General features: G+C 42.0%; 2 protein-coding genes across 2 annotated transcripts; one reads left to right on the forward strand and one right to left on the reverse strand.

Annotated features, from left to right (window-relative positions):
• Window positions 1-5,000: 5,000 nt before the first annotated feature.
• On the reverse strand, window positions 5,001-6,669 carry LOC101030103 (histone H2B type 1-C/E/F/G/I). Its single transcript, XM_074398547.1, has one exon. It carries the CDS (start codon window positions 6,628-6,630, stop codon window positions 6,250-6,252), a length of 381 nt encoding a protein of 126 aa, XP_074254648.1. The 5' UTR covers window positions 6,631-6,669; the 3' UTR covers window positions 5,001-6,249.
• A 219-nt stretch (window positions 6,670-6,888) lies between these two features.
• LOC101050098 (histone H2A type 1-C) lies at window positions 6,889-25,948 on the forward strand. Its single transcript, XM_010337991.3, has 3 exons — window positions 6,889-7,481; window positions 16,710-16,827; window positions 17,969-25,948. The coding sequence occupies exon 1, from the start codon at window positions 6,968-6,970 to the stop codon at window positions 7,358-7,360; it is 393 nt and encodes a 130-aa protein (XP_010336293.1). The 5' UTR covers window positions 6,889-6,967; the 3' UTR covers window positions 7,361-7,481; window positions 16,710-16,827; window positions 17,969-25,948.
• Window positions 25,949-27,120: the final 1,172 nt, after the last annotated feature.

Below are 27,120 nucleotides of genomic sequence, written 5' to 3' on the forward strand. Positions count from 1 at the left end.
AAAAGCATACATGAATCTTTAAATCAGCAAATCAAAGTCCCATTATGATTACATATTTTTTGTTTCTGAGAACTGAGGTGGGGCTGAGTACAATGACTCAGGCTAGTAACCCTAACAATTTGGGAGGCTGAGGCAGGAGGATCACTTAAGCCCAGGAGTTTGAGATCAACCTGGGCAACATGGCAAGACCCCATCTCTAAAAAATAACTTTTTAGAAAAGTTAGCTGGGCATGGTGGTGTGCACCTGTTGTGGTTCCAGATACTCAGGAGTCTGAGGCAGGAAAATAGCTTTAGCCCAGAAGGTTGAGGTTGAAGCGAGATGTGATTGTGCCACTACACTTCAGCCTGGCAGCCTGGGCGAGACCCTGTCTCTGGAAAAAAAAAAAAAAGAAACGGAGGCCAGGGAGTAGTAAGAAACTAACTCATTCTCCAGATTTACTCCCTTTTTCTTGATTATAATGAATTCATGATACTTGAGGATATGTCAAACTGATCTTCAGACAATAAAAAACTTGTTCAGAGACTAAAATAAAATACTTTTCAGAAAAGGTTACAGACAGTGGTATACTCTACTTAATGTTTGGTCATCCACGATTACATAGGCTAAAGGTAGGAAAAGATTAACTTTTAATGTCTTCTAAGTTAGGACTATTGTGATTGTCTGGCAATGTGCTGAATACATTATACCCTTCCAAATCTGGAAGAGTCAAGAGAAATGATAGTTATCATTCTGTAAGTCCTTAGGAATATGCCTAGAGATCCAATTTCATATGTGTGGGAAAAAAGGTATATGTTTTTTTCTACCTGTTGGACCCAGGTAAACATATTATGATCAACTGTCATATTTATGTAAAATAATGTATGAAATTCCTATAATTTATGGAAGGCCAACTCCTACTAAAGTTTTCAGTCATAAGCTGCTTCAAGTCCTTTTAGGAGTGTAAAGATGGTCATAAATAAAATTTGTCACACAGCAGTAAACACAGTGGTTTATATGCATTAAGAATCTTTAATATTCACAAAATTCCAGAAGGTAGGTGCTATTACCATCAAAATTAAGGTGCAGAGAAGGATACTAATGCATAGAAAGATTAAATGACCTGCCTTACAGCCCCACAGCTGGTATATAGTGATCTGGGAGTCAAACTTGGAGTTTCTCTCCAGAGGCTTCACTTTCTGTCATCATGGAGCAATGCTGTGGAGCCACTTTAGTGGTATGATACCATTTCTGGAACTAGTTAGTGTTCTGTGGTTGTTATTTCATTTAATCATCACCCATCTTTATGAGTAGGGCAATTATTACCACCCTATAGACTCAGGGTGGTTGAGTTTGTAAAACTGTAACTCAAAAACATTTAGTTAATTATTGGCATACTATTTATTTGCACACAAGGTATATCAAGCAATGGACAGATCTCACTCAACAAAATATTTTTAAAAGATGATTTTATATAATAGAAATAGGAGAAAAAGCCTACAAACTGTCTAGGAATAGGATGTTGTGTTTGCACATTATTTTTAGTGGAAAAGAGTTTAGTATGGATAGTCTCTTCTTATATAAACCAAGAACTTTAAAATAAAACATTAGTGATTCTCTAGAAGCAATTAAGATTGGCTGTGCAGCACTGTGGCTGACTATCTCTATGTAATATTTTCCTCTGACAATCAACATTTCCAAGGCCAAGCGCGGTGGCTCCTGCCTGTAATCCCAGCACTTCGGGAGCCCGAGGCGGGCGGATCACGAGATCAGGAGTTTGAAACCAGCCTGACCAACATGATGAAACCATGTCTCTAATAAAAATGCAAAAATAGCTGGGCATGATGGTTCATAATTCCTCACCTGTAATCCCAGCTACTGGAGAGGCTGAGGCAGAGGAATCACTTAAACCCAGGAAGCAGTGAGCTGAGATCTTGCCACTGTACTCCAGCCTGGGTGACAGAGCAAGACTCCATCTCAAAAACAAAAACAAAAAACCTCCATTTAAATAGGCCATGTCTTTACCATTTCTGGCACCATAGTTTTTCAACTCCCACATTTGGGGTAAAAATATCTCATAAAGGAGTGAGTTTAACCATGTGAGTTATAGTCTTTTTTTTTTTTTTGGACAATGGCTTTGTAACAACACTTAATCATTTGCATATTAGAGAAGCAGAGAAATAGGACCAAAAAAAAAAAGTTATGAGGGTAATTACAAATATAAGAATTCCTTGAAATCTACATTGTCTCCAAGAACTTAATTGGCTTGCTTTACACTTAGATGAATAAATCTCAAGGATCACTTTGGTCAGCTTTAGTTAAAGAACTTCAGTTTTGATAGTTGATTATTTTCACTCAAATGTAGGTCATAGGCAGAAATAAATTACCTAGTAAACTTTCTTATTTAGGAACTTTTAATAGCAGTATAAAGGTCCTTGTTACAAACCTGGAAAAAGTTAGCATGCCAATCTCTTAATAAAATATAACTGAGATTTGTTTATTTGCTTGTTTTTTAATACTTGGGAAGGCCAGATCAAAATTTAATCATGGGAAAGACAGATATTGGAGAAAAGAAGAAATACCACAGGTAAAAGAGGAAGTTGTCTATTCCAGACCTCATCTTCATCTACAGAATTTGAAAAAAAAAACTTCCTACTTCCAGAATTCTGGAAGTCTTTTAATGAATCTCAGAGGTGTATTTTTAGTGACAGTGCATATTCCAATGGGATTCCTAATGTGTTTATACTGGGAAGCACGTATCCATCTGCTCTGAAACATAAAAGCAGTATTTGTTGTTTAAAGTACTGAAAATGGAGGTTCCAGCATTGTTATAATGTCAAAGATTAGTTATTATATTAAGATACGAATATAATATAATATGAATAAAAATTTTAAAAAGATTGATAAAACATTATTTTAGAGTGACAACCCATAGTAAATTAAATTGACTACATAAACAAACATTAACGAAATTTTTTTTTTGAGACCGAGTCTTGCTCTGTCACCAGAGTTGAGTGCAGTGGCACAATCTCGGCTCACTGCAACTTCAACCTCCGGGATTAAAGCAATTCCCCTGCCTGAGTCTCCCGAGTAGCGGGAACTGCAGTCGCACACCACCACCCTGGCTAATTTGTGGATTTCGGTAGAGATGGGGTTTCACCATGTTGGCCAGAATGGTCTACATCTCTTGACCTCCTGATCTGCCTGCCTCGGCCTACCAAAAGTGCTGGAATTATAGGCATGAGCCACCTCACCCAGCCAGTAACAACTTTATAAATAAGTAAAGGCTTTAGGTAGTCATTATCTTGAATGCTTCCTACATTTCTCCTTAGCAATAGTACTTGATACAGTCAGAGCTGTATAGATTAACCACAGCCTTTAAACAAAGCAGGCAATTGTGTTCCCTCATAGGCATGAAGAAAACAGAAGCAGTCGTCCAAAATCTGCATGGTCCTCTGGGCCCACACATATGCAGTACATACTCCGTTTACAAATATAAAGTGGCAAAAGCAAGAGTATCTTTTCTAAGGCAATCAGTCCAATTTATCACATTTCTTTCTTCTATTCTCTACCCTTATTTAAAGAACCCAAAGAGCTAATAATTTGATATTACTAAATATTAATAATGAGCTTTCGAGTCTTTTGCATAGCGATTACTGAGACCAGGCATTTGGTTTCCTTGATTTCCCTTCTGTCTCTTGTTAGTCCCAGACTTTAAAAGGAGTCCTTTTAAAGCCAAAAGTTACAACAGGGCAGCCATTTTATATTCATATAATCTTAACACAGGAATGCTGGTATGGCAGATATTGACAACTATTTGGACTCAAAAAAGAGTTTTGCAAGGTGGAAATAGGTATGCAAGCATAAAACATCAAACAGTGGATCCCATCAAAAGCCAGAAAGAAAAACACCAACTCTCTAACCCTGTGTTCTCACAGAGACTATAAACATCTTAAAATGCCAACACTCCAAAAAATGTTAATAAATAAACCAGATTTCCTGTGCTCACCACTGACTAATCACTTAATAATGTGACCAGAAAACCATCAATGAAATTCCACCGCTGTTACCAATACGCAACCAATCAGCCAAATACAATCTGAATAACAAAAACAAGAGACAAATGTGGATGATAAACTTTGAGCATGCAAAAGCCAAAGGAAAGTGAACAGAAAACTCAAAGGTTCCGGGACCGGACAAGATGTTTCCAAGACATGCATTCCTGTTGCTTCCTATTGTGTGACTCATATATATAGTGTCTTGGTCGAAAATTCAGAAATAAATGATCAAGGAGTTAATGACTTGCTTTCTGTGCACTTGTATGGAAGACAGAACAAGCAATAAAATTATTTCATCCAACAAAGGCAAAAACATAATTTATGTAAAAGAAAGGGGAGAAGGTGGGGAAAGAACTTGAAATCCACTTGAGAATACAGAATTTTGTTTGCAGATTTTGGTTCCACTGATTAGTTTGTTTGCAGGTAGGAAAAGAGGTCAGTCTGAACGGAAATAAGGCTTTAACCAGGTCCATTAGAGGCATAGAATTTAGTTGGTGAAAGACTCTGGAAATTTCATTTCTTACAGCAGTGTTAAACTATAAGGCCTTGTCTGGCACCAAACTCTGGCCTTAGTTTATTTTCCAGGTATGAAAGAAATAGCAGATTTATGATCACACAGTCCTTATGTTAAATGACTCTGTAACCTAAATTACATGATATTTATCTAAATGTTTAAAAATCTGCTGTAACATTATTTATTGTATATTCTCAATATTCTCGTTTTTGGTTTTTGTTTGTTTGTTTTTATAAGACAGAGTCTCGCTGTCACCCAAGGTAGTAGAGTGCAGTGGCCCGATCTTGGCTCACTGCAACCTCCGCCTCCCGTGTTCAAGCGATTACCCTCCCTCAGCCTCCGGAGTAGCTGGGTTTACAGGCATCCGCCATTGCGCCCGACTACTCTTTATATTTTTAGTAGAGACAGGGGTTTCACCATCTTGGGCAGGCTGCTCTCGAACTCCTAACCTCGTGATGCACCCGCTTCGGTCTCCCAAAGTGCTGGGATTACAGGCGTGAGCCACCGCGCCCGGCCCATTCTCAGCCTTTAATGGAGAAAGCCAACTTCACTTCTCCGTGCTAAAAACGTGTTCCAGACTTCAAGAAAAACAGATAGGTAAACTACTTCTAATCTTTCATCTTAAAATCTTTGCCTGGAAAAAACATGAGTAAAATGCTTAGGGAAATGTGGAATTTCCCGGCCTGCAGTTGTCTAGGAAGGGAACATCCCCTAGGAGACGCAGTGTATGGCAAGTTTAATGGCGTCTCCTCTTCATTCTCTCATTCAGCGCCTAGTCCTTACTCGCCTTCAGTTCATTGTTCAGTGAAGGCTTGTGAATTTACCTAGCACTTAAGAGTTGGCTTCTCCTAAAGCAACTTTCAATCTTTTGTGCAGGTTACAAGCCCCTTAAGATTTTAAATTTCACTCAGGCAACACACTATTTATGGCTAAGAACTGGGATTCAAATAAAATTTGGCTTGAATCTTAGATAAGCCAGTTGGATAGAATAAGATGCATGAAGCAACATCTGGCGCAGCGCTTACACCGTTATTTCTGTACTGCCTTAGTCTTATTAACAAAACTGAGACATATTAGGTTAAAAGACCTTATTACCGGGGCAGTTAGAAACCCGGGAGACGCAGCCTCAGTACGCTAAGAAGTTGTGCGTTACGAAAACAGAGGGAGTGTTCTTCCTTAGACAGTGACTGCCCAGGTTCCCACTCCGGTCCGCTATGCAAATATGGGTCTCAAACCAGCTTTCCTTCGATTGGCTAGTGTTAAAAATGACTGCGGGACACAGCCTATTGGCTAGAATCCGGTGACGAAATTGACTTTCAGGCAGCCGTTGATGCTGGCGTCGTAAACAGTTTTGACAGCTGCGTCCCAAACCTACGTGGGGCTGAGGTTTCTTCCGGGAACATGGAATACGTGTGTGATCTCTGGTCAGCAAAATGGCCGCTTGTCACCATTTTGAATTAAGGCGCAGCGAACCGATCCCAAACCTGTTCTGAACGGTTGGCTTTTTCAGGGTACAAACCCCTTTGTCCCTCAAGATGCAATGCTTCTTCCCACCCCAGGCTGCAATCGCTACCTTTTATTCTATACCACTCCAAAGCCAAATGAAATTAGCCGTCCGACCACAGCTCTCTTAAGTGATTAGGTGGGTGGCTCTTAAAAGAGCCTTTGGGGTTAGGTGTTAAGACGCTTACGTGGCAAGTTTACTTGGAGCTGGTGTACTTGGTGACGGCCTTGGTGCCCTCGGACACCGCGTGCTTGGCCAGCTCCCCGGGCAGCAGCAGGCGCACGGCCGTCTGGATCTCCCTGGAGGTGATAGTCGAGCGCTTGTTGTAATGCGCCAGGCGGGAAGCCTCGCCCGCGATGCGCTCGAAGATGTCGTTGACGAAGGAGTTCATGATGCCCATGGCCTTGGAGGAGATGCCGGTGTCGGGGTGGACCTGCTTCAGCACCTTGTACACGTACACGGAGTAGCTCTCCTTACGGCTGCGCTTGCGCTTCTTGCCGTCCTTCTTCTGCGCCTTGGTCACCGCCTTCTTGGAGCCCTTCTTCGGGGCGGGAGCGGACTTCGCTGGCTCAGGCATCTTAAAACACCAGAAACGTGTCGAAAGCAATGAGCGGATTTCTGCTACTTATAGGGCTTTTATGCTAATGAGGGATGGAGAGAACCTCTTAGTTAATTGGAAGACAAACTGCACAGTTGTCATCCATGGGCCGAACTATGCAAATAAGGTATGAAAGTGCTGCTTTTCTATTGGCCACCTGACTGGCTATTGCTACCGGCCAATCAGAAGGTCGTATTTACTCCCCAAGAAATAGCTATAAAAGCAGCCATGTTTTACGTATTTTCGGATCTTTTTTGTTTTCGCGTGGTCCTAGGCTTCTTGTTTTGCTCCTTTTTTGTTTGTTTGTTTGATTGCCATGTCTGGACGCGGAAAGCAGGGCGGCAAAGCTCGCGCCAAAGCGAAATCTCGTTCTTCCCGGGCTGGGCTCCAGTTCCCCGTGGGCCGCGTGCACCGCCTGCTCCGCAAGGGCAACTACGCCGAGCGGGTCGGGGCCGGCGCGCCGGTCTACCTGGCGGCGGTGCTGGAGTACCTGACGGCCGAGATCCTGGAGCTGGCGGGCAACGCGGCCCGCGACAACAAGAAGACCCGCATCATCCCGCGCCACCTGCAGCTGGCCATCCGCAACGACGAGGAGCTCAACAAGCTGCTGGGCCGGGTGACAATTGCTCAGGGCGGCGTCTTGCCCAACATCCAGGCCGTGCTGCTGCCCAAGAAGACCGAGAGCCACCACAAGGCCAAGGGCAAGTGATTTCATAGGCATCTGAGCTTCCAGAAACTATCAAACCCAAAGGCTCTTTTCAGAGCCCCCCACTACTGTTTCAAAGGAAGAGCTAACCTCACTGCTTGTAGGTACTAGGAAGAGCGCTAAGGTAAGTCATTTCATCCTACCCCGGAGCCAAGTGTAGTAGTCCTGCTTTTAAGTGTTTTGGGAAACGCTGGTACTAAAGGTTGGCCTGTTTGTATGTAATAGTAGGTCAGCTGTGGATGTAATGGCAAACACTTATCATATCCTTTCTAACGAAATATTCTAGTTAGCGTTTTGTAAATTGATCGTAGTGCCTAACAGTAAGTTTATATGCAGAGATACCTTGTGGTCTAAACTTCTGATTACTTTGAAAGAAACTGAAGGTAACACTAGCGTGATGTTAACCTTGTTTGGTCCTCCGACTAGTTCCCTTTCTATGTTTCATTGCAGGCTGCAGGCAGGCTGCCTTTCGTAATTCTGTGAGGTTTCTAGGTTCTGTTCCTGCCAATGTGCAGAGTATGCCGTCAAAAACTTAACCAGAGAGTCGAAAGGTGTCCCTAATCTAGAACAACGTTTAAACACTCAACTAAATCAAGTTAGTAATATTTCAAAAGGCTCAAGCGTCTAGATTTCCAATACGGCCAGAAAAGGGGATACAGTAAGGCCTGTGGCCTTTCAATAAACCTTTTCTTCTGCTTAGGTCTGTGACTGTAGCACTTTGGGAGACCGAGGAGGGCGAATCGCCTGAGGTCAGGAGTTTGAGATCACCCTGTCCAACACAGGTGAAATCCCCGTAACTAAAAAAAAATAAAATAAAAAAATACGAAAATTAGTTGGGCGTGGTAGCACGTAACTAGTTCCAGTTACTCGGGAGGCTGAGGCAGGAGAATCGCTTGAGCCTGGGAGGCGGAGGTTGCAGTGAGCCCATATCGCGCTACTACAGTACAGCCTAGGCGACAGTGAGAGAAAGTCTCAAAAACAAAAAAGCCTCTTTGCTTCTAGGGATCTAGTCACAGCTGCTCCACCCACAGGAAATGGAGTTCTGGGACCATAGACAAATTTCTAGGGACCTGTTTTCTTGGAATCTGAGAGTCTCGCCGAGGTTTTCTTCCAGATCTTGGTTTCTGCCTTTTTTTTTTTTTTTTTTTTTTTGAGATGGAGTTTTGCTCTTATTGCCTAGGGTGGAGTGTAGTGGCGCGATCTCCGCTCCCTGCAATGAAACCTCCTCCCGGGTTCAGCGATTCTCCTGCCTCAGCTTCCCGAGTACCTGTTACAGTCGTGCACCATCATCCATGGCTAATTTTTTGTATTTTTAGTAGAAATGGCCTTTCATTACGTTAGCCAGGCTTCTCGCAAGTTCAATCAATTCTCCTGTCTCAGCGTCTTGAGTAGCTAGGACTACAGGCGCATGCCACCGCGCCTGGCTAATTTTTGTTTATACTAGAGACAGGGTCTCTAACTCCTGACCTTAAGTGATCGCCCGCCTCCGCCTCCCAAAGTGCTGGGACTACAGGTGTGAGCCACTGCACCCGTCCAGTTTCTGCTGTGTTCAGAAAAAAGTGGGTAAGGCAGTTTAGGTGGGGTAAGTCTTACTTATGCCTCAGCGCCCATGTGCTCAGACTGGCCAAACAGACTCAGTCGTTTAGTCAGATGCTTCTGGAACTCCACTGAAGCGTTTTGCATGAACTTGTTTCGAGCCTCCATACCTAACTGTGTGGCAGAAGATGACGTTAATAATAATCCAAGTGGAAGCTGTTTACTGCTGATCTATTTTCCGGATACTAGCACCGGTTTGGAGCGGGTTCAGGCTTTTTCCACCCTTCCTTCCTTCTACCCCCTTTTTCCCTGCAACTACCCTGAAAGGAAAAGGTACCATCTGAGTGAAAACAAAGTGGCATAAAAGCAAAGGATCACTTTTGATGGTCACATGTTAGAATTTTCTGAGTATGTTTTACAATTAACAACGATTCTGATGGGCAGCTGGGGTAAGAATCCTCAGAATTGAGGAAGGTCTGGTTTCACAGGGCTCTTGGTCAGTCTGCTTTGAGGACTAGATTCTTCCCCTAAGCATTTCCTGTGTGTCTGAGAACTTGGATTCTTAGGTTGGAATTGCTGTATATGGGCCTTGGAATCCTTTATATTCCGAAGCCAAATTGCCTTTGATCCCACCTCCCAATAGGTGAGAAACCTTGGCCTAGGGCTTAACCTCTTCATGCCTCCGTCTCTTCCTTGTATACTTTTGCTTACTTGCAATGAAAAGAGCCTGGCTCAGTGAAGTGTAGATTCTGAAATCAAACAGGCTGCATAAAAGAGATGGCTTATTAGGCACTTAGTGTGTGCCAGGTTCATTTAATGAGCTTCCAGTGTGTTAATTCATTTAATCCAACAATTTGAGAGATAGGTTTTATTCTTATTCTGAATCTTGGGATGAGCAAACTAAAACTACTTAAAGAACTATCTTGGCCGGGTGCAGTGGCTCAAGCCTGTAATCCCAGCACTTTGGGAGGCCGAGGCGGGTGGATCACGAGGTCAAGAGATCGAGACCATCCTGGTCAACATGGTGAAAGCCCGTCTCTACTAAAAATACAAAAATTAGCAGGGCGTGGTAGCGCAGTCCCAGCTACTCAGGAGGCTGAGGCAGGAGAATTGCCTGAACCCAGGAGGTGAAGGTTGCGGTGAGCCGAGATCGTGCCATTGCACTCCAGCCTGGGTAACAAGAGCGAAACTCCATCTCAAAAAAAAAAAAAAAAAAAAAAGAACTATCTTAAGCTCGAAGGCCAGGAAAAAAGTACTTCCAACTGTTGACTATTTTATAACCAATCTCCGTAAGAGATTATTGTCAGAAAACTAGAATGAGTAGCCATACATAATGGGTAAACTGTGTCCACATGCCAGAGTGTTACCCATGGCTTCCTAATCTCTAAAGAATTTAAGGGAAGGAGGAAAGATTCAAGCGACTCTTCTGCCTCAGCCTCCTGAGCAGCTGGGACTGCGCTACCACGCCCTGCTAATTTTTGTATTTTTAGTAGAGACGGGCTTTCACCATGTAGGCCAGGCAGATCTTGATCTCTTGACCTCGTGATTTACTCCTCTCAGCCTCTCAAAGTGCTGGGATTACAGGCGTGACCCATCACGCCAGACCTTATTTATTTTTTCAAGATGGAGTCTTGCTCTGTCACACAGACTGGAGTGTAATGGTGTGATTTTCACTCATTGCAACCTCCTTTTTGCAGGTTCAAGCAATTCTCCTGTCTCAGCCTCCCAAGTAGCTAGGACTACAGGAGTGTGCCAGCATGCCTGGCTAATTTTTCTATTTATGGTAGAGAGGGTTTCTCCATATTGGCCAGGCTGGTCTCAATCTCCTGACCTCAGATTATTTGCCTGCCTCAGCCTCCTAAAGTGCTAGGATTATAGGCATGAGCTGCCCTGCCTAGCCTGATAAATCTTATTTTCAAAAGAGTAAATATAACCATTGTATCTTCAACAGAAATTGGAATATGGCATGTACATTTCAACATAAAATGAATTATCAGGTGTTGAATCCGTATAGTCATGTTGAAGAAATGTCAGAACTTCATTGGTCGTTATTATTACAGTTGTTTGAGTTGCAGTTTGGGTAAAGTAAGGGAGCCAACATGTTTGAGAATTTACAACTTGTACACATTGCCCAGAGTTGAAAGAAGAAAGTGTGTTAAACTCCAGCCTCTTTGGTATGATGTTGGGACCTAAAGTTTTGCCACATCCTTCATTGTCTTAGCCTACTTAGGCTGCCATAACAGAATACCAGGAAATGGATGGTTAAAACAATAGATTTTTTTCCCCCCCAGATCCAAGAGGCTTGGAACGCAAACTTATTTTCTTATACTTTTGGAACCTGGAAGTTTATCAAGGTGCTAACATAGTTTCTGGTGAGTTGCTGTCTTAAAACAGATGGCTACCACCTCACTATTTGCTTTCTAAAGGCCCTGTCTCCAACTAGAGTTACACTGGGGTTTGGGGTTTTAACATAGGAATTTCAGGTGACAGTTTAGTCTATAACATTCTGTCCCTCGCCTGCCAAAATGTATGTCCCTCCCATGCAAGATAAATTTATTCCATCCCTACAGCCCCCTGAAAGTCTTAACTCATTTTAGCTTCCATTCTAAAGTTAAAAGTGTTACCTAAAAATCATCTAAATCAGGTTATGGGTGATACTCAATGTGTGATTCATCTGGAGACAAATTCTTTTTCCAGTTTTGAACCTGTGAAACCAGAAACATTACATGCTTCTAAGGTATATTGGTGAAACAGGAATAGGATAGACATTCCCATTTGAAATTGGAGAAATAGGAAAGAAGGAAAGTGTAATGGGTCCTAATCAAGTCCAAAACCTGGCAAGTCAAATTCGGTTAGATTTTAAGAAAACTCCTCTTTGGCTTGAATTCCTGAGTTTCAGGCCCACTGGGGTTGCAGCATCACCTCTGGCTCTGTGGTTGGTCTACTCTATCAGCCCTGCCTGAGGTCTCATTCTTTCAGTTTGGTGGGGTCCTATCCAGGCAGCTGTCTGTGAGGGACTCTCCCACACGGTTCTGCAGGGCATCCTTTGAAACTTAGCTGGAGTCGGCCTTAACTACCTGTTTCTACCCCCACGCTACGCTATCTGTACTCTCTGAGTCTGAGATGAAAGTGGCAGCCCTGGTGGCTCGTGTTTATAATCCCAGCACTTGGGGAGGCTGAGTCCAGTGGATTACTGAAGATCAGGAGTTCTAGACTAGCCTGGCCAACATGGTGAAATCCCATCTCTACTAAAAATACAAAAATTAGCTGAGCATGATGCCAGGTGCCTGTAATCCCCCGCTACTCAGGAGGTTGAGGCAAGAGAATCGCTTGAACCTGGGAGGCAGAGGTTGCAGTGAGCTGACATTGTGCCACTGCCCAACATCCTGGGTGACAGAGTGAGGCTGCCTGGGCAACATGTCAAAACCCCATTAAACAACAACAAAAATCTTAGCCAACGTGTGGTGGTGCGTAATTGCAGTACCAGCTACTTGGGAGGATTGCTTGAGCCCAAGAGGTAGAGGTTGCAGTGAACTGAGAATGTGCCACTGTACTCTAGCATAGATGACAGAGCAAGACCCTGTCTCCAAATAATAATAATAATAATAATAATAATAATAATAATTGTTCAACCATACATCTTTAAGGAAAGCTTTCTCAATTTTTACAATATGGATAGATTGAGAAATCTAATCCAAAATCTCTAATATCTGATTGTGTTTTGCTTAAAAATTGCTTCTTCATTTAGTCTCTTTCCTCTCACATTTTACTATAAGCAATAAGGGGGACCTGAACCACACCTTCAATACTTTGCCTACACATCTCTTCTGCTAAATATTCCGTTTTATTGCTTATAATTTCTACTATCCAGTAAACACTAGAGTGTAATTCAGCCAAGTTCTTGACACATTCTAACAAGGACAGCAATTTCTGCAGTGTCCAAAATCCTGTCCCTCTTTTTGATCTAAGACCTCCCTAGAGTTGTTTAACGTTCATATTTTAACCAACATTCTATTCACATCATTATGAATCTAAGTTTCTAGGAATATGGAAGCTTTCTCTCCAGCTTGCTTCCTTTCTGAGCCTTTGCCAGAATTGACTTTAATGTCCATATTTCTGTAATAGGCCCTTCACAACTGGCTTTTTCTGTCAAGAACCTTAAACTCTTCCAGCCTTTACCAAGCATCACCAATTTCCTAAGCCACTTCCCCATTTTTAGGTATTTGCTGTTGCAGCATCCCACTCCTTGGTACTAAAATCTGTGTTAGTCAACCTGGGATGCCATAACAAAATACCACAGATTGGTGGCTTAAACCAGAGACATTTATTTTCTAACAATTCTGCAGGCTGGAAGTCTGAGATCCAACTTGCCGACATGTTCAGTTTCTGGTGAGGATGTCTTTCTGGCTTATAGATTATTTCACAGACACTGGCAGATAACCATATCCATTCTTTGTTGTATTTGCTAATAATCAGAGCTAAAAGAGGAGGGCTCTAAATTTACACTACAACAAATTGTTCTGCCATTAAGCATTCACCACAAAATGAGCAGACTGAGCTGTGCTCTAAATTTTAGAAACTTGGAGCTTGGTTCTGGTCCCTAGTCTGTTCTGTCTCATTAATGGCTTCTTCAGTAACTACAATTCCAAAGATTATATGCAGGAAACTTCCAATTTTACATCTGTAGCCTGTCCCTTTCTGAAATGCAAATGTGTGTATTTCCGTTTTTGCTTGACATCTCCATTTAGAACTCTAATAGGCTTTTCACCCTGAATACTTTGAAGACATAAGAATAAACATTATACTCCTTAAGCCTGTTATCCCTTGCAGTTCATCCGAATTCAGTAACTGACACTACCATTTACTCAAATCAACATTCTAAATGTGGCACTTGCTGCATTTCCTTCATCTCTACAAACCCAAAGTATCTGTGAGTCAGGTCACCTGCATGTTCAACACATGCAATTAAATTCATTCTCCATACTTCTTACGAAGACCTGAGGGTCCACTCAGTGACCACCTCTGGCCTCTGTTCATCTCTTCTGCTGTTCTCCTTTGCTGTTCAGCCACACTGGTTTCTTCCCACCAAGAACAGGCATTTCACAGATTGAGCTGATTCAAGACGTTTACCATCTTGGGCTCAATCTCTGAAATGCCTGTAATTTGTTGTTTCTTCTGGTGAGCTTCTTTTCACTCTCAGGTCTCAGCTCTTTTTCAGAAAAAAAGTAGACCTGAAATGGATTCAAAATCTGAGAATATGAAATAACAAATATCAGATGACTTTTCAGGAGACCCTTTGTATACCTAATATGTGTGTGTGTGTGTGTGTGTGTGTGTCTGTGTGTGTGTTTGGGAATGAGGGTGGGAGCGTGCTATTACTAAGCGAGAAGGACCTACCGAAATGGATCAAAAATCTGAGAATATGAAATAACAAATGTCAGATGACATTTTAGGAGAACCTTTGTATACCTAATTGTGTGCAGGGGGAACAGGGGGAGGGTGTCATTACTAAGTGAGAAGGAAACACAAAAGCCATAGAGGAAAGGACACAGACTATGTAGGCCAAAAAGTAGCTTAAGGCAAAATATATATAAAGATAGTTGTAAAAGGAGCAATAAATTCGGATAAAGGATTTCAAAAACATATATAGGGTTAATAACCTCAGTTTACAAAGAAGAACTGCAAAATGTTAGTAAAAAGGCACACGACATAATATAAAAAATGATTAAATGGTATTTTATATCATGTATTAAATTCAAATAGTCATTACAAATGAAAAACAAGCAAAACCTTCCTAGTAGTTCAAAATTATGCATATTAATACAACAAACAGATAATATTTCTTACCCATGAATAGACAACCCCTAAAGCTACTAATACTCAGGACTGTCAAGTATGAGGAAGAATTGCCATTGCCATATAATTTTTGAGAACTTTTCCTGGGAATATCTAGCAAATTTCATTAATGGACACTTGGAAAGAGAGTGTCAACAATCTAGAATAAAGGCCCCACTAGGTAAGGTTATGTGTAAGGACAGTCATGAGAGACCGCACATGGTGGATCATGCCTGTAATCCTAGCATTTTGGAAGGCTGAGGTGGGTGGATCACTTCAGTCAGGGATTTGAGACTGGCCTGGTCAACATGGCAAGACCCTGTCTCTACTAAAAATACAAAAATTAGCCAGGCACGGTGGCACATGCTTGTAATCACAGCTATTTGGGAGGCTGAGGCAAGAGAATCGCTAGAGCTCAGGAGGCAGAGGTTGCAGTGAGCCAAGATCACACCACTGCACTCCAGTCTGGGTGACAGAGTGAGACTGTCTCAAAACAAAACAAATAAAAATGAATGAGGGGAAAAAAAAACCTAATCATACATGTAAAACATTTAAATAACCATAAATAAGAATACTGTTGATATAGTGAGGCATCCATTTACACTATGGAATGTTACGCAGCTACACAAAACAATACTCGAGAGAAACAGACTCACACACAACTGGTGAGAGTAAATAGAGAATTGTATGCAAGAAAACGTATGACATTAATTAAGAAAGTTGAAACTAAGTTGGTGCAAAAGTCATTGTGGTTCTTACAATTACTTTGTGGCAAAAACTGCAATTACTTTTGCACCAACCTAATAGAATGGGGTGAGGAGAGGTTAACCTTTATAAACATCTCTGTGTGGACTGTTAAAATAACCAAATAAGTTTTTTTGTTGTTGTTTAAAATAGGTTGGTTTTTGTTTGTTTGTTTGTTTGTTTTTGAGATAGAGTTTTGCTCTTATTGCCAAAGCTGGAGTGTAATGACATGACCTCTGCTCACTGCAATCTCTGCTTCCTGGGTTCAAGCAATTCTCCTGCCTCAGCCTCCTAAGTAGCTGGGATTACAGGCACGCACCACCACACCCAGCTAATTTTATGTTTTTAGTAGCGATGGGGTTTCTTCCTGTTGGTCAGGCTAATCTTGAACTTCCGACCTCAGGTGATCCTACTGCCTTGGCTTCCCAAAGGGCTTGAGCATGAGCCTACCACACATGGCCAAATATTTATTTATTTTTTTAACTTAAAGTATAAAGAGAGACGCTTGAAAGTAAGCTTTCTCCTTTTCCCACCTCAAATTATGTTCTATTACTCATCCTGTTTAGATTTTTTAAATGCAGTTTGAAGTTTTATTTATCAGATTTTTGCTGTTTGCCTCTTTCCATTAAACTATGCTCCGTAACTAGGGATTTGGTCTATTCATTCACTGTTATGTCTCAGCATCTACCAGAGGGCCTGACATTTAGTGGAAACGCAAATATCTGGCAAAAAAAAAAAAAAACAACAAAAAACAGAGAATAGATATTTCCTAGCCCAGAAAGCTGTTTCACTGCCCAGAGTGTGAATATCTAAATTTCTATATAAAAATGTATATCTACAAATCATTGTTAATACGTTACCTACTCACCTTACCTGGCTACTAGGAACAGAGTAAGGTTTAAAATTATACCCCATTTGTTTTCGACACCCTTAACATTTCCCCAGTCTCTGCACTAACCTCTCCAGTCTTCATGTATATTGATAAGTCTAAGTTACCTAGATTGTTGTTGTTAATTCTTTTAAGGGCCTGTTCTCTACTAGATGGCATTATGCAGCACATAATTCACTTTAATATGCTCAGGGTCTAGGGTTAATAGATGTTAGCTTAAAATCATGGAAAGAAAATGGTCACACAGCTCGAGTATCAAATCTGTGCTATTTCATCCACTTAATGTTTATTTTGTGATAATGACACCTCCCAGCTTTTATGTTTTCTTTCTTTCTTTTTTTGAGACAGATTCTCACTCTGTTGCCCAGGCTGGAGGGCAGTGGCACAATCTCAGCTAACTGCAACCGTCACTTCCCAGGTTCAAGCGATTCTCCTGCCTCAGCCTCCCAAGTAGCTAGGATTACAGGTACGTGCCGCCATGCCTGGCTAGTTTTTGTGTTTTTAGACATGGTGTTTCTGACGTTGGCCAGGCTGGTCTCCACACTCGGGCCTAAAGTGATCCTCCTGCCTTGGCCTCCCAAATTGCTGGGATTACAGTACTGAGCCACTGCACTTGGCCCCAGCTTTTATATTCTAATGCTGAGATTATTCAGTGAACACTCTTATCTACTAGGATAAGTTTGTTGAAGAATCCTACCTAACCTTGTTCCCTGTGCTTTCCACATGTACCTGTACCCTGGGCCTTCACATTCTTTCCATAGATCTTCAGTAAATACAGGGGAAAAGAAAAACCGGAATGATTATGTTGGCAGCGAAACATGCTTGTGCAGAAATGGACTACTACTCACTAAGCTGCAGAGACTTAGGAGTGTATTCCTGAGTTATCTGTCATTTTAGCCATCACTAGATCTTAAATCCCAGTTGCTAAATTGAAGGGCATTATTCTTTTGAGAGCTGTGCTCCCTAATACAGTAGCCATTAGCCACATGTGACATTTTAAGTTTAAATAATTAAATCAAAAATTCAGTTTCTCAGTCTCACCACACTTAAAGTTGCTTACATCTACTGTATTGGATACGCAGACATAGAACATGTCTATCATCACAGAAAATTCTATTAAATTGCACTGGGGTTGGTACTTCTTGTGCCTCTGGGCTAATGTGTTCAAGTGCACATAACTAGCTTCCTCCAGGTAGAATCAGAGTATAACTTTGCCATATAAAATACAAGACACCCAATTATATTTGAATTTCAAACAAGCAATAAATAATTGTTTAAGTATGCTCCTGGCTACACCACCCCAGATACTACATGAAACATCCCATACTTTAAAATAACAACAACAAACAAAACTGCTGTTTATCTGAAACTCAGATTTCACTGGACATTCAGTATTTTTAATGTGCCAACCCTATTTGAAGAGCAAAATTGGAGTGTCTAGCCTGAAGGACAGGACACCACAGAGAGTTATTTGAGAAATTGAGAAGGGTTGGTACCTGTAAAGAAGCTAACTCATTATGAAGAAAAGGATCTGTCAGGTTTTCTGTATGTGTAAGGAAGGCCAGGAAGGAGGTTTTCAGATATATTTACTTTTTCTTCTCTCTTAGGTTGCAAAAGCTCATTTCAGAAAGATGCCAGGATCCTGAGTGCCTGCCAAACCTATCAATTCTAAGGAATAAGTGGATGGATGGCATTTATGTTCCTGCATCATTGATTGATTCTGCATCTGCAAATTTTTATATTACAAACATTGTACATCATGTGTGGGGGAGGGTAAGGAGGATAAAACGGAGAGAAAGAATATTATCGAGGGAAAGTTCTTTTGTGTACAAAATGTGTTTAATTTTTAAAGTAAGTATTACATCCACAGGGTTCAAACGATTTGAAATAAAAAGATGTGTAGAGAGAATCTACACCTCAACTTAGCCCAGGGGATTACTTTCTTTTTCTTGTGTATCCGCCCAGTATTCATTCCTGCTGATGTCAGTCAATAATGAACGACAGGTGTTATCTGCACGTTTTTCATTCTTGTAAGGTAGCAGACTCCATACACTAATCTGCACTAGCCCTTTTCATAACAATCTATCCTGGAGAACTTTCCCTATGAGAACATGCAGAGCTTCCATGTATTGCATCATGCAAATGCATTATATTTTATGTAACCTGTCCCCTGTTGGTAGGCACTTGATTTGTTTTAGTATTTTGCTATCAAACAATTCAGGGATTATTAACCGCGATTTACTGCAAAATTGAAATTGCTGGAATGGTGGTAAGTGAACTGAAAATTTCAGTTACTCTTGGGTTAGGCTCAAGGTTCTTCTAAAAACTATGTGAGCCGGACATTGTGGCTTCTGTAATCCCAGCATTTTCGGAGGCCAAGGTGGGTGGCTCACTTGAGGTGAGGAGCTGGAGACTACCCTGACTAACATGGTGAAACCCCTATCTCTACTAAAAATGCAAAAAATTAGCCAGGCATGGTGGCATGTGCCTGTACTCCCAGCTATTTATTTGGGAGGCTAAGGCAGGAGAGCTGCTTGAACTTGGGAGGGGGAGGTTGCAGTTAGCCAAGTTCACTGCACTCCAACCTGGATGAGACTCTGTCTCCAAAAAAAAAAAACAAACTATGACCATCATTTAGTTATGTTGAACCTCAGTTTCTTCACCTCTAAAATGAAGATCATGTGTATGAATTGTTTGGTGCTCTAAAGATCAGCACAAAGAATTTCATTTTGAGATTACATTTAATTTTAATTGTACTGTGTAATTTCTTAATTTTGAAATACTTTTATTTGTGATGTGCACAATCTTAATGTATAATATATACAATACATTGTAATGGAAGCAGATTTCACAAATTCCACTCTGGCATAAGGAAATAAGAGGTGTAATGCAAAGGGGAGAGGAAGGCATGTGTCATTTTATGCCTAGGACACCTCCCTGGTTAAATTGCCATTTCCTGCCTGCCTTGCATAGGAATTAGGAAACATCCTCCTGACCTGCCTGCCCTCTTTTGCCTTCTTTTTCATCTGCAGTCAAAGTCTGGTTTTAAGACTGTCTCTGTTACTCTTAAAAAATCTGTGTGTACTGGTGGCTGGGGACCTGTATGGTTCACTGCTGTATTCCCAGCTCCCAGCATGGTTCTGAAGGCTGGGAGCCCATGCTGAGAGCTGGAAATACAGCAGTGGATGCCTTATTGGCAAATAGTCACTCAATAAATGGCTCATGAATTCATGAGGCTCACTCTGGATAGAAATTTCAATTCTGGCCCTGAATTTTCGGGAGCTGGTGAGACAGCCACCTTAATCTCATAGGCTGAGTTGGAAGAAGGGACACCAATTTATTCTTTTTTTTTTTTTTTTTTTTTGAGACAGAGTTTCGCTCTTGTTACCCAGGGTGGAGTGCAATGGCACGATCTCGGCTCACCGCAACCTCCGCCTCCTGGGTTCAGGCAATTCTCCTGCTTCAGCCTCCTGAGTAGCTGGGATTACAGGCACGCACCACCATGCCCAGCTAATATTTTGTATTTTTAGTAGAGACGGGGGTTTCACCATGTTGACCAGGATGGTCTCGATCTCTTGACCTCGTGATCCACCCGCCTCGGCCTCCCAAAGTGCTGGGATTACAGGCTTGAGCCACCGCGCCAATTTATTCTTAAGAAATACCTTGCCAGGTACTGTGGCTCAGGCCAGTAATGTCAGCACTTGGGGAAGCTGAGGCAGGCAGATAGCTTGACCCCAGGAGTTTGAGACCAGCCTGGACAACATGGTGTGAAACCCCATCTCTGCAAAATATGTAAAATTTAGCTCAGCGTGGTGGGGCTGCACTCTGGTCTCAGCTACTCAGGGGTTGACGTGGGAGGATTGCTTGAGCCCTGGAAGTCAAGGCTGCAGGGAGCCATGATTGCAGCAGTGCATTCCAGCTCTGGGCAATAGAGCAAGACACTGTCTCAAAAAGCAAAAAAGGCCTATACAATAAACCTATAAAAAGTGGGTTTCTTTGTGCGTACACACACACAACCCTGCATGGACATGCAATCAGGTGTTCTGGAAAAACACAGGAATCTAGAGCCAAAATACTTGCGCTTTTGTTCCAGCCCTGCCACTCACCAAGTGTCTGATGGGATTAGTTACCTGCCATGTCAGAATTTTTCTTCTGTAAAATAAGATAATAGTACCTCCCAGAGTTGTGAAGAACTATCAGATGAGATGGCACATGAGAAAACACTTTGTTCCTTGTGAAACGTGACAAAAATATTTGCAAGTTTATATAAAGACTATCATCTGTCTGTCTGTCATTTTCAAAAGTGGAAAAAGTGAACGCAGGGGAGAATGTTGGGATTTCTGGCAGAGATTCGCTAGCTTCTACCTGCAGAGATGGAAGTAATAGGGATTCTTACGCCTAAGTTCTAATGGCTTCTGGTTGCAGTTTGCCCCCATGGCTAAATGAAGCTTTTAGAAGAGTCAGCTTCATACACATGGAATGTTGAATGGTGGTGGAACGTAACTACACACCTCCCACCAAGTAAACTCCAGGTTCACGAGCAGCAGCCCCAGTTGAGAGCATGCATGTTTGTAACTCAGCTGAGGCACCTTTCCATAAACAGAGGCTTTCCAAACAGGATGCCCCCTACTCTGCCCATTCTGCTTTTGGTTCAACTTGAATTCCTACCTTCAGTGAGGACATGGAGAATTCATCCTCACTGAGTCCCTGAGCAATCTTGGCATAGGAAAGAAAAATGAGGAAGGCCCTAGGTAGACTGGCCCTGTAGGAGGAAAGAATCAATGAAGGAGCAGAGAAAGAAACTTCATTTCCTTTAGAACAGTTTCTTCATGTTGAAGATGAAGAAGAGGCTGGGGTTCTGAATTGGTTGGCAGAGAAACAAGTCTGACTTTTCCACATGCACACATCGAGTTATATTTCTGCCCTTTGCATTGTCATTTTCTCTGATCTCCAATTAAAGATCTAAGTGGCATTTTGAAGCTTTCCTTCCTTTCTACTCTGTGGCCAGTGTAACACTGGTAGTCTGAAATTGATCATAATGGCAGTATTTGTACCATGGGAACTAGCATATGGCATATCAATCAGGGTTTTTTCGTTTCGTTCCTCGAGATCCAGCAAACATATCAGCACAGCACTGCCGTAAATATTCTCTGCTTCTTCCTGGTAATGATAACCTCATCTCTGTCTCCCCACTCCCCAACTCCATCCGGCACAGGCACATGGGGTCACTCTATTGTGCTGTTTTCCTACCCAGAAGGGGCCTGTCTCAAGTGATCCCTATGCTTCTGGTCTGATTAAAGTTCCATACTCTTTCCTAGGAGCTGTACTCACTGCAGAAATATCTATATTGTTTCCCACCTCAGCTGTTTTCATGTCTGCTCTCCCACTTTTATGAGAAAGCCCAGAACCCTCTTTTTGCAGATACTCACCTGATTGAATTTCACCTTCACAGTAAAGCCCACAAATGACCATTTTCCCACTGTCAGAGGGGCAGGGAGGCCTTCTGAGAAACTGGTCTCGTGGATGGTGACGCTGGGAGTGTGAACTGTCAGCAACAGCATAGCTACGAATGCAGTGAGCAAAGGCACCGTAAAGACGCAAGCAGAGCTCTTCAACCAATGACCCCAGGGACTTCTCTGGGTTGCCTGGCAATGAACCGGGAACAATGGATGCTTCTTTCCCCGTGGGAGGATCAGCCAATGTTCCCAGGTGCTGGAAGTGTGGCTTTCTCAGCTGACACCCACACAGAAAATGTTTATTCTCTTTATCAAGTCCGCTTTCATGCTTTCGCTATGAAAAGGAGCAGCCCAAGCAGTGTGTGGGTCCCTTTCTGGAGCACAGCCCCTCTGTGCTTCAGGCTACCCACTTCCCAGGCTCAGGGCTCCGTAGGCAGCAGGAGAACACGCACTGTGTATCTGCAACCCTCTGGCCACTACTTCCAGCTGGCACAAGCGATGCTGTGCCTGCTGACAACACAGGCAGAAGCCACGACGGGAATTAAATTCAGAGGACGGCGGTGGACAGTGGAAATGAGTGGATATAAGCTTTCGTTAAAAGGCTAGGATTTAACTTTTAAACTATTCCAATCATCTTGTATCTCATCTTCTCAAATGCTCTTAATGAAAGTCAGAAACCAATAGCTCTCTCTGTGATTTTCCATTTATGCCCCCCTTTCTGTCATCCATTGTTTGCCCACTATCTCTCTTTCCTCTCCATTTAACATTAGCTATTTTTAAAGGAGCACTTTAGGACAGTGTCCTTCCTATTTTGCACTGGGTAGTGTTGAAATATGTGGAGGCCCTACTGCCACATGCCACAGATGCCACAGTGGCACCCAGTCGTGCAGGACCTAAGAGTCCAGCTTCTGGTTCTGGTGGGCCCACATTTGTGTCATGCTACAGAACTTCTGGATCAGTCCTCTGCCTTTGTGATTAGAAACCAGACTGCTCGGGTCTAACTCTTAGATCAGAAGCTGTGCCTCAAGATGAGATTGCTATTCCTTGTTGCCCGAATTTATTATGGTTTACTATGCTATCCAAGCTACATGTAATCGATCCATTTCTAAGCTCCTTCACATGATTCAATTCTTTCCAGGGCTGTTAGACCACCCTCAGATCCCTATGTGGGCCTCTCCACAGGACGGTGCACCACATGGCTGACTTTCTTCCAAGAGAATGAGTAAGGAGAGGGCACAAGAAAGAAGCCATAAACTTGTGTAACCTAATCTCAAAGATGACACACCATCATTTTTGACATATTCGATTTGTTAGAAGCAAGTTCCTAGGCACAGCACACAGGAAAGGAGATAAAGCCAGAGGGTGAACCCTCAGAGGCAGGGATCATCCTAGAGAATACCTGCCACACTGGGTAAATCACGACCTGTCAAAACAAGGCAAAATGTCTTCTTAATATGACATCCTTAAAAATGGAAGTGCACCTCTGTGTTTTCTAGGGCACTTTGCTAAGTGCAGGTACAGGGTCACATGCTTAGACATCTAAAATTGTGGAAATATTTGTGTTTGAGTTTCTGATTGTTCCATCACTTGCCCATTTACTCTCTGATGCTGCTGTTCTTCAATGGAAACTACATTTCCCAGGTTTCCTTGCTCTTTAGTTTCCAGTAGAATTGGCCAATGAGTGGCACTGATGGAAGATGATGGTGGGGCCAGAGTATGTCTCTTTTTCTTTGTTTGCTGAGGATTCTCCAGCTTCTTTTGTACTTTGACTCCAGTCCTACCACATAGCCTTTCTCCTGTTGGGCTCAGTTCCTGCTTTACCAAACTGTGCTCTTCTTGCTTGACTCCAGCATCACCTCTTCCCTTTGTTCCTAGAGGACGGAGGTGGCAACTTTCTGCTGCAGCTTATCTGTGGGTTACCCTCACCCCCTCTCTTGGGTCTTTCCATCCTTTCATCACCTGTTTATCAAATTACATCTATTTAATTTCCTCTATATGAAATCTCTATAGTGGACTGTACTTATTATCCCTGACAACAGTAGGATTGAATGAGCATTGCCCTTTCCTGAGCAACTCATGTGCAGAGAGCACAGTTTGGACTTTTTGCCAGTCGTAAATGTCTGACCTGATCATCTTGCTGCTGGAAATCTAGAGGATGGTCACTTCTTCCGAATGTACCTTCACCACTCTGGGCTCAAGATTCTTGTTTGGTAAAGTGGGAGGATTTGTGATAAATGTGGTCCCTGAAATCTCTGAATATTGGGAACTCTAGAATTTTTCCATAAGGAATGTTTAGGAACAGCATTCTGATTGGGAAGTGGTGGAAGCATTTTATGAGACTAAAGTGGGAAGAAGGGAAAGAAACAGAAAACCTAAAACCCTGAATTGTCCGTATTCCAGAAGGTGGGCGTCGCTGGTAGAAACTTTGAGGAAAGCTGACATGAAGCATGCCTGACTTCATAAAATAGGTGCACTATTTCACAAATCACTTCGTGTTTTTTAGTCCACTCCCTGCTTTCTACCTCACCTCCAAATCAAGGAAGAGTGCTTAGGAATAAAGTTCTAGCCAGGGCAACATGGCAAAATCCTACCTCTTCAAAAAATACAAAAATTAGCGGTGCATGGTGGCGTTCACCTTTGGTCACAGCTTCTCTGAAGGCTAATGTGGGAGGATTACTTGGGCACAAGGGGCAGAGGCTGCAATGAGCGGAGATTATGCCACTGCAATCCAGCCTAGGCAACAGGAGTGAGACTCTGTCTCAGAGAAAAAAAAAAAAAAAGAATAAAGGTAACAATTAAGAAAATAAAATTTTTTGGTACTTGGGATAACAATAATTTACAAAGTAGAATTTGTTACTAGAAAAATCTTAGGAAGAGAGGCAGCTGTCTTAGCTGTAAGAATATGGGCAATTAACATCTTTGGATATGATTTTGTCTGTAGAATACATACTATGAGCTAGGTACTATTCTAAGCACATAGTATGTACCCTACAGACAAAATACTTAATGCTTATAATAACCCTTATAGTCTTATCACCATTTTTCTTTTCTTTCTTGTTTTCTTTTTGAGATGGAATTTCACTCTTGCTGCCCAGGCTGAAGTGCAATGGCGCAATCTTGGCTCACAGCAACCTCCGCCTCCCATGTTCAAGCAATTCTCCAGCCTCATCCTCCTGAGTAGCTGGGATTACAGGTGTGCACCACCATGCCTGGCTAATTTTGTGGTTTTAGTAGAGACAAGATGTCTTCATGTTGGTCAGGCTGGTCTCAAACTCCCGATCTCAGATGACCCGCTTGCCTTGGTCTCCCTAGGTCTTGGGATTACAGGCATGAGCCACTGTGCCTGGCCACCACCATTTTTCAAAACAAAAAAATCATGCCTCAAACCTAGTGTTTCTTCAGTGTTGTGATTGCTATTTATGAAGTCGATTTAGTTGGCTGTGTTCAGCTTTACTGAAATTAGAGAGCGGAGGGGAGAAGCGGGGGAAATAGAGAAGAAGGGAGGAGAGAGATGCCCAAACATGGTCTCCACATGCATCTTGCTTTTCACACACCACGGTGGCCTCAGAATCATCAAATTTCTTATGAGATACTTTAGAGACACAAGCCTGAAGAGTCAACAAAATTAAATTTGCCAGGTGATACAACCGTGAGAATGTCCGTGAGAAGCAGACTAGATAAGTAAATACATCAGGCCATATTCATGATATGAAACAGCAATGCAGATTAACAAACTTTATTTATGGTAAGTAGGTGAAAGTAGAAATCTTAGAGGCATTCCTAGAACTGAGATTATTCAGGAGTCAATATGGCAGATTAGCATCTAAGATTGAATTACTTTAGTCTCCATACAACAAATTCAGAGAGTTCATGTAAGAGCAACTATGAAAACAGAAGACTGGAGCTCACCTAGAAAAGGAAGAATTCAAAGAATGGTGAATTGTTCACTGTACCTTTTCCACAGAGCAGAATGCAGTACACAAGTGTCCCTGGGACAGAAAACCCGACTGATCAGACCACTGCTTGATGAAAATGTCTTTGATCACAACTGTATGCTCAGAAATTATCTCCTAATTTGTATCTTTGTCTCCACACCAGAAAGTCATGCAATAAAAACATCTGTAAGACTTATTTTTAATATAAAATGTCTCTTTAATTATAAATTGATAAAGTAATGGTATGCTTTATAAACCTCTCTCATGTGAATTTAGGTTTGAATAATCATAGTAATAGATATTCTTACCATGTGCCAGACATTGTTATAAGCACTTCAAAAATATTATCTAATCCTAGCAACAATCCTACTAAAGTAGGTAATAGTTGCCATTGTGAAGTTTTTTGTCAAATTACATAACAACTCCCCAAATCTTGGTGAATAATAACAAGAAGGCTTATTTTGGGCTCAAATTCTATTTCTGTTTGGATTAATTGAAACATATCTTCTCCATAGCGAGATCCAGGCTGAGAGAAATTGACATAAAGGGATCTCATTATGTTCAAAGATTCTGCAGGAAACTGGACACATTCTACTTCTACTCATATTTTATTGAGTAGAAGCAAAGCAGCTCACATGTATAGACTGATATGCAGGTACTGTAGTAGGAAAGAGTGCTCCTCATATGGAGAGGAATATTGTAAACCTATGTCAATGGGCAAGAATATATAATACTCCCAAAAAGGGAGGCAAAAACATGGGAGCAATAGTACAATTTACTGCAATATTCCTGTCCAAATTTTAGGCATGAGAAAATTGAGAAATAGAGTGTAGTAAGTTTCTTAAAGTCACCTAGCAAACGATAGAGAATTGAGATTGAAACGGAGTAGTACGTCTCCAGAACTCTGATATCCAGACTCCAAGATGTCTCAATAAATTCTCATCTGGTATTCCCAGGCTTGTGTATCTCCCTCCCAAATTGGATAGCTCTGACCAATCAAACTAACAAATTTTGTGACTCCCAAAGTTAAGTCATAAATGGTATTCTGACTTCTATTTCGCTCTCTCTTAAATCACTCTTGGGAGAGCCAGCTGCCAGATACTGAGCCCTCGTGTAGCCCTACAAAGGGTGTCATGTGCCAAGGAATGGAAGTCTTCTGTTGATAGCCAACACCAGTTTGCTAGCCAGTTGAGCCATCTGGGAATCTTCCAGCCCCATTCTTCAGTGTAAGTCTGCAGATGACTAAAGTCCCAGCAAATATCTTGACTCCAACCTCATGAGAGATCCCATGTTGAAATTACTGTTCCCTCATCTTCAAATTCCTGAATCGTGGAAGGTGTGTGACATAATGAATATTTACTATTATTT

Source organism: Saimiri boliviensis, chromosome 4 (assembly GCF_048565385.1).
Source record: "Saimiri boliviensis isolate mSaiBol1 chromosome 4, mSaiBol1.pri, whole genome shotgun sequence".
Classification (NCBI taxonomy): Eukaryota; Metazoa; Chordata; class Mammalia; order Primates; family Cebidae; genus Saimiri; species Saimiri boliviensis.

What these genes read in the sequence shown, in the direction of transcription:
- LOC101030103 (XM_074398547.1), bottom strand. Translation starts at nt 6,630, where the DNA reads ATGCCTGAGCCAGCGAAGTCCGCTCCCGCCCCGAAGAAGGGCTCCAAG.
- LOC101050098 (XM_010337991.3), top strand. Translation starts at nt 6,968, where the DNA reads ATGTCTGGACGCGGAAAGCAGGGCGGCAAAGCTCGCGCCAAAGCGAAA.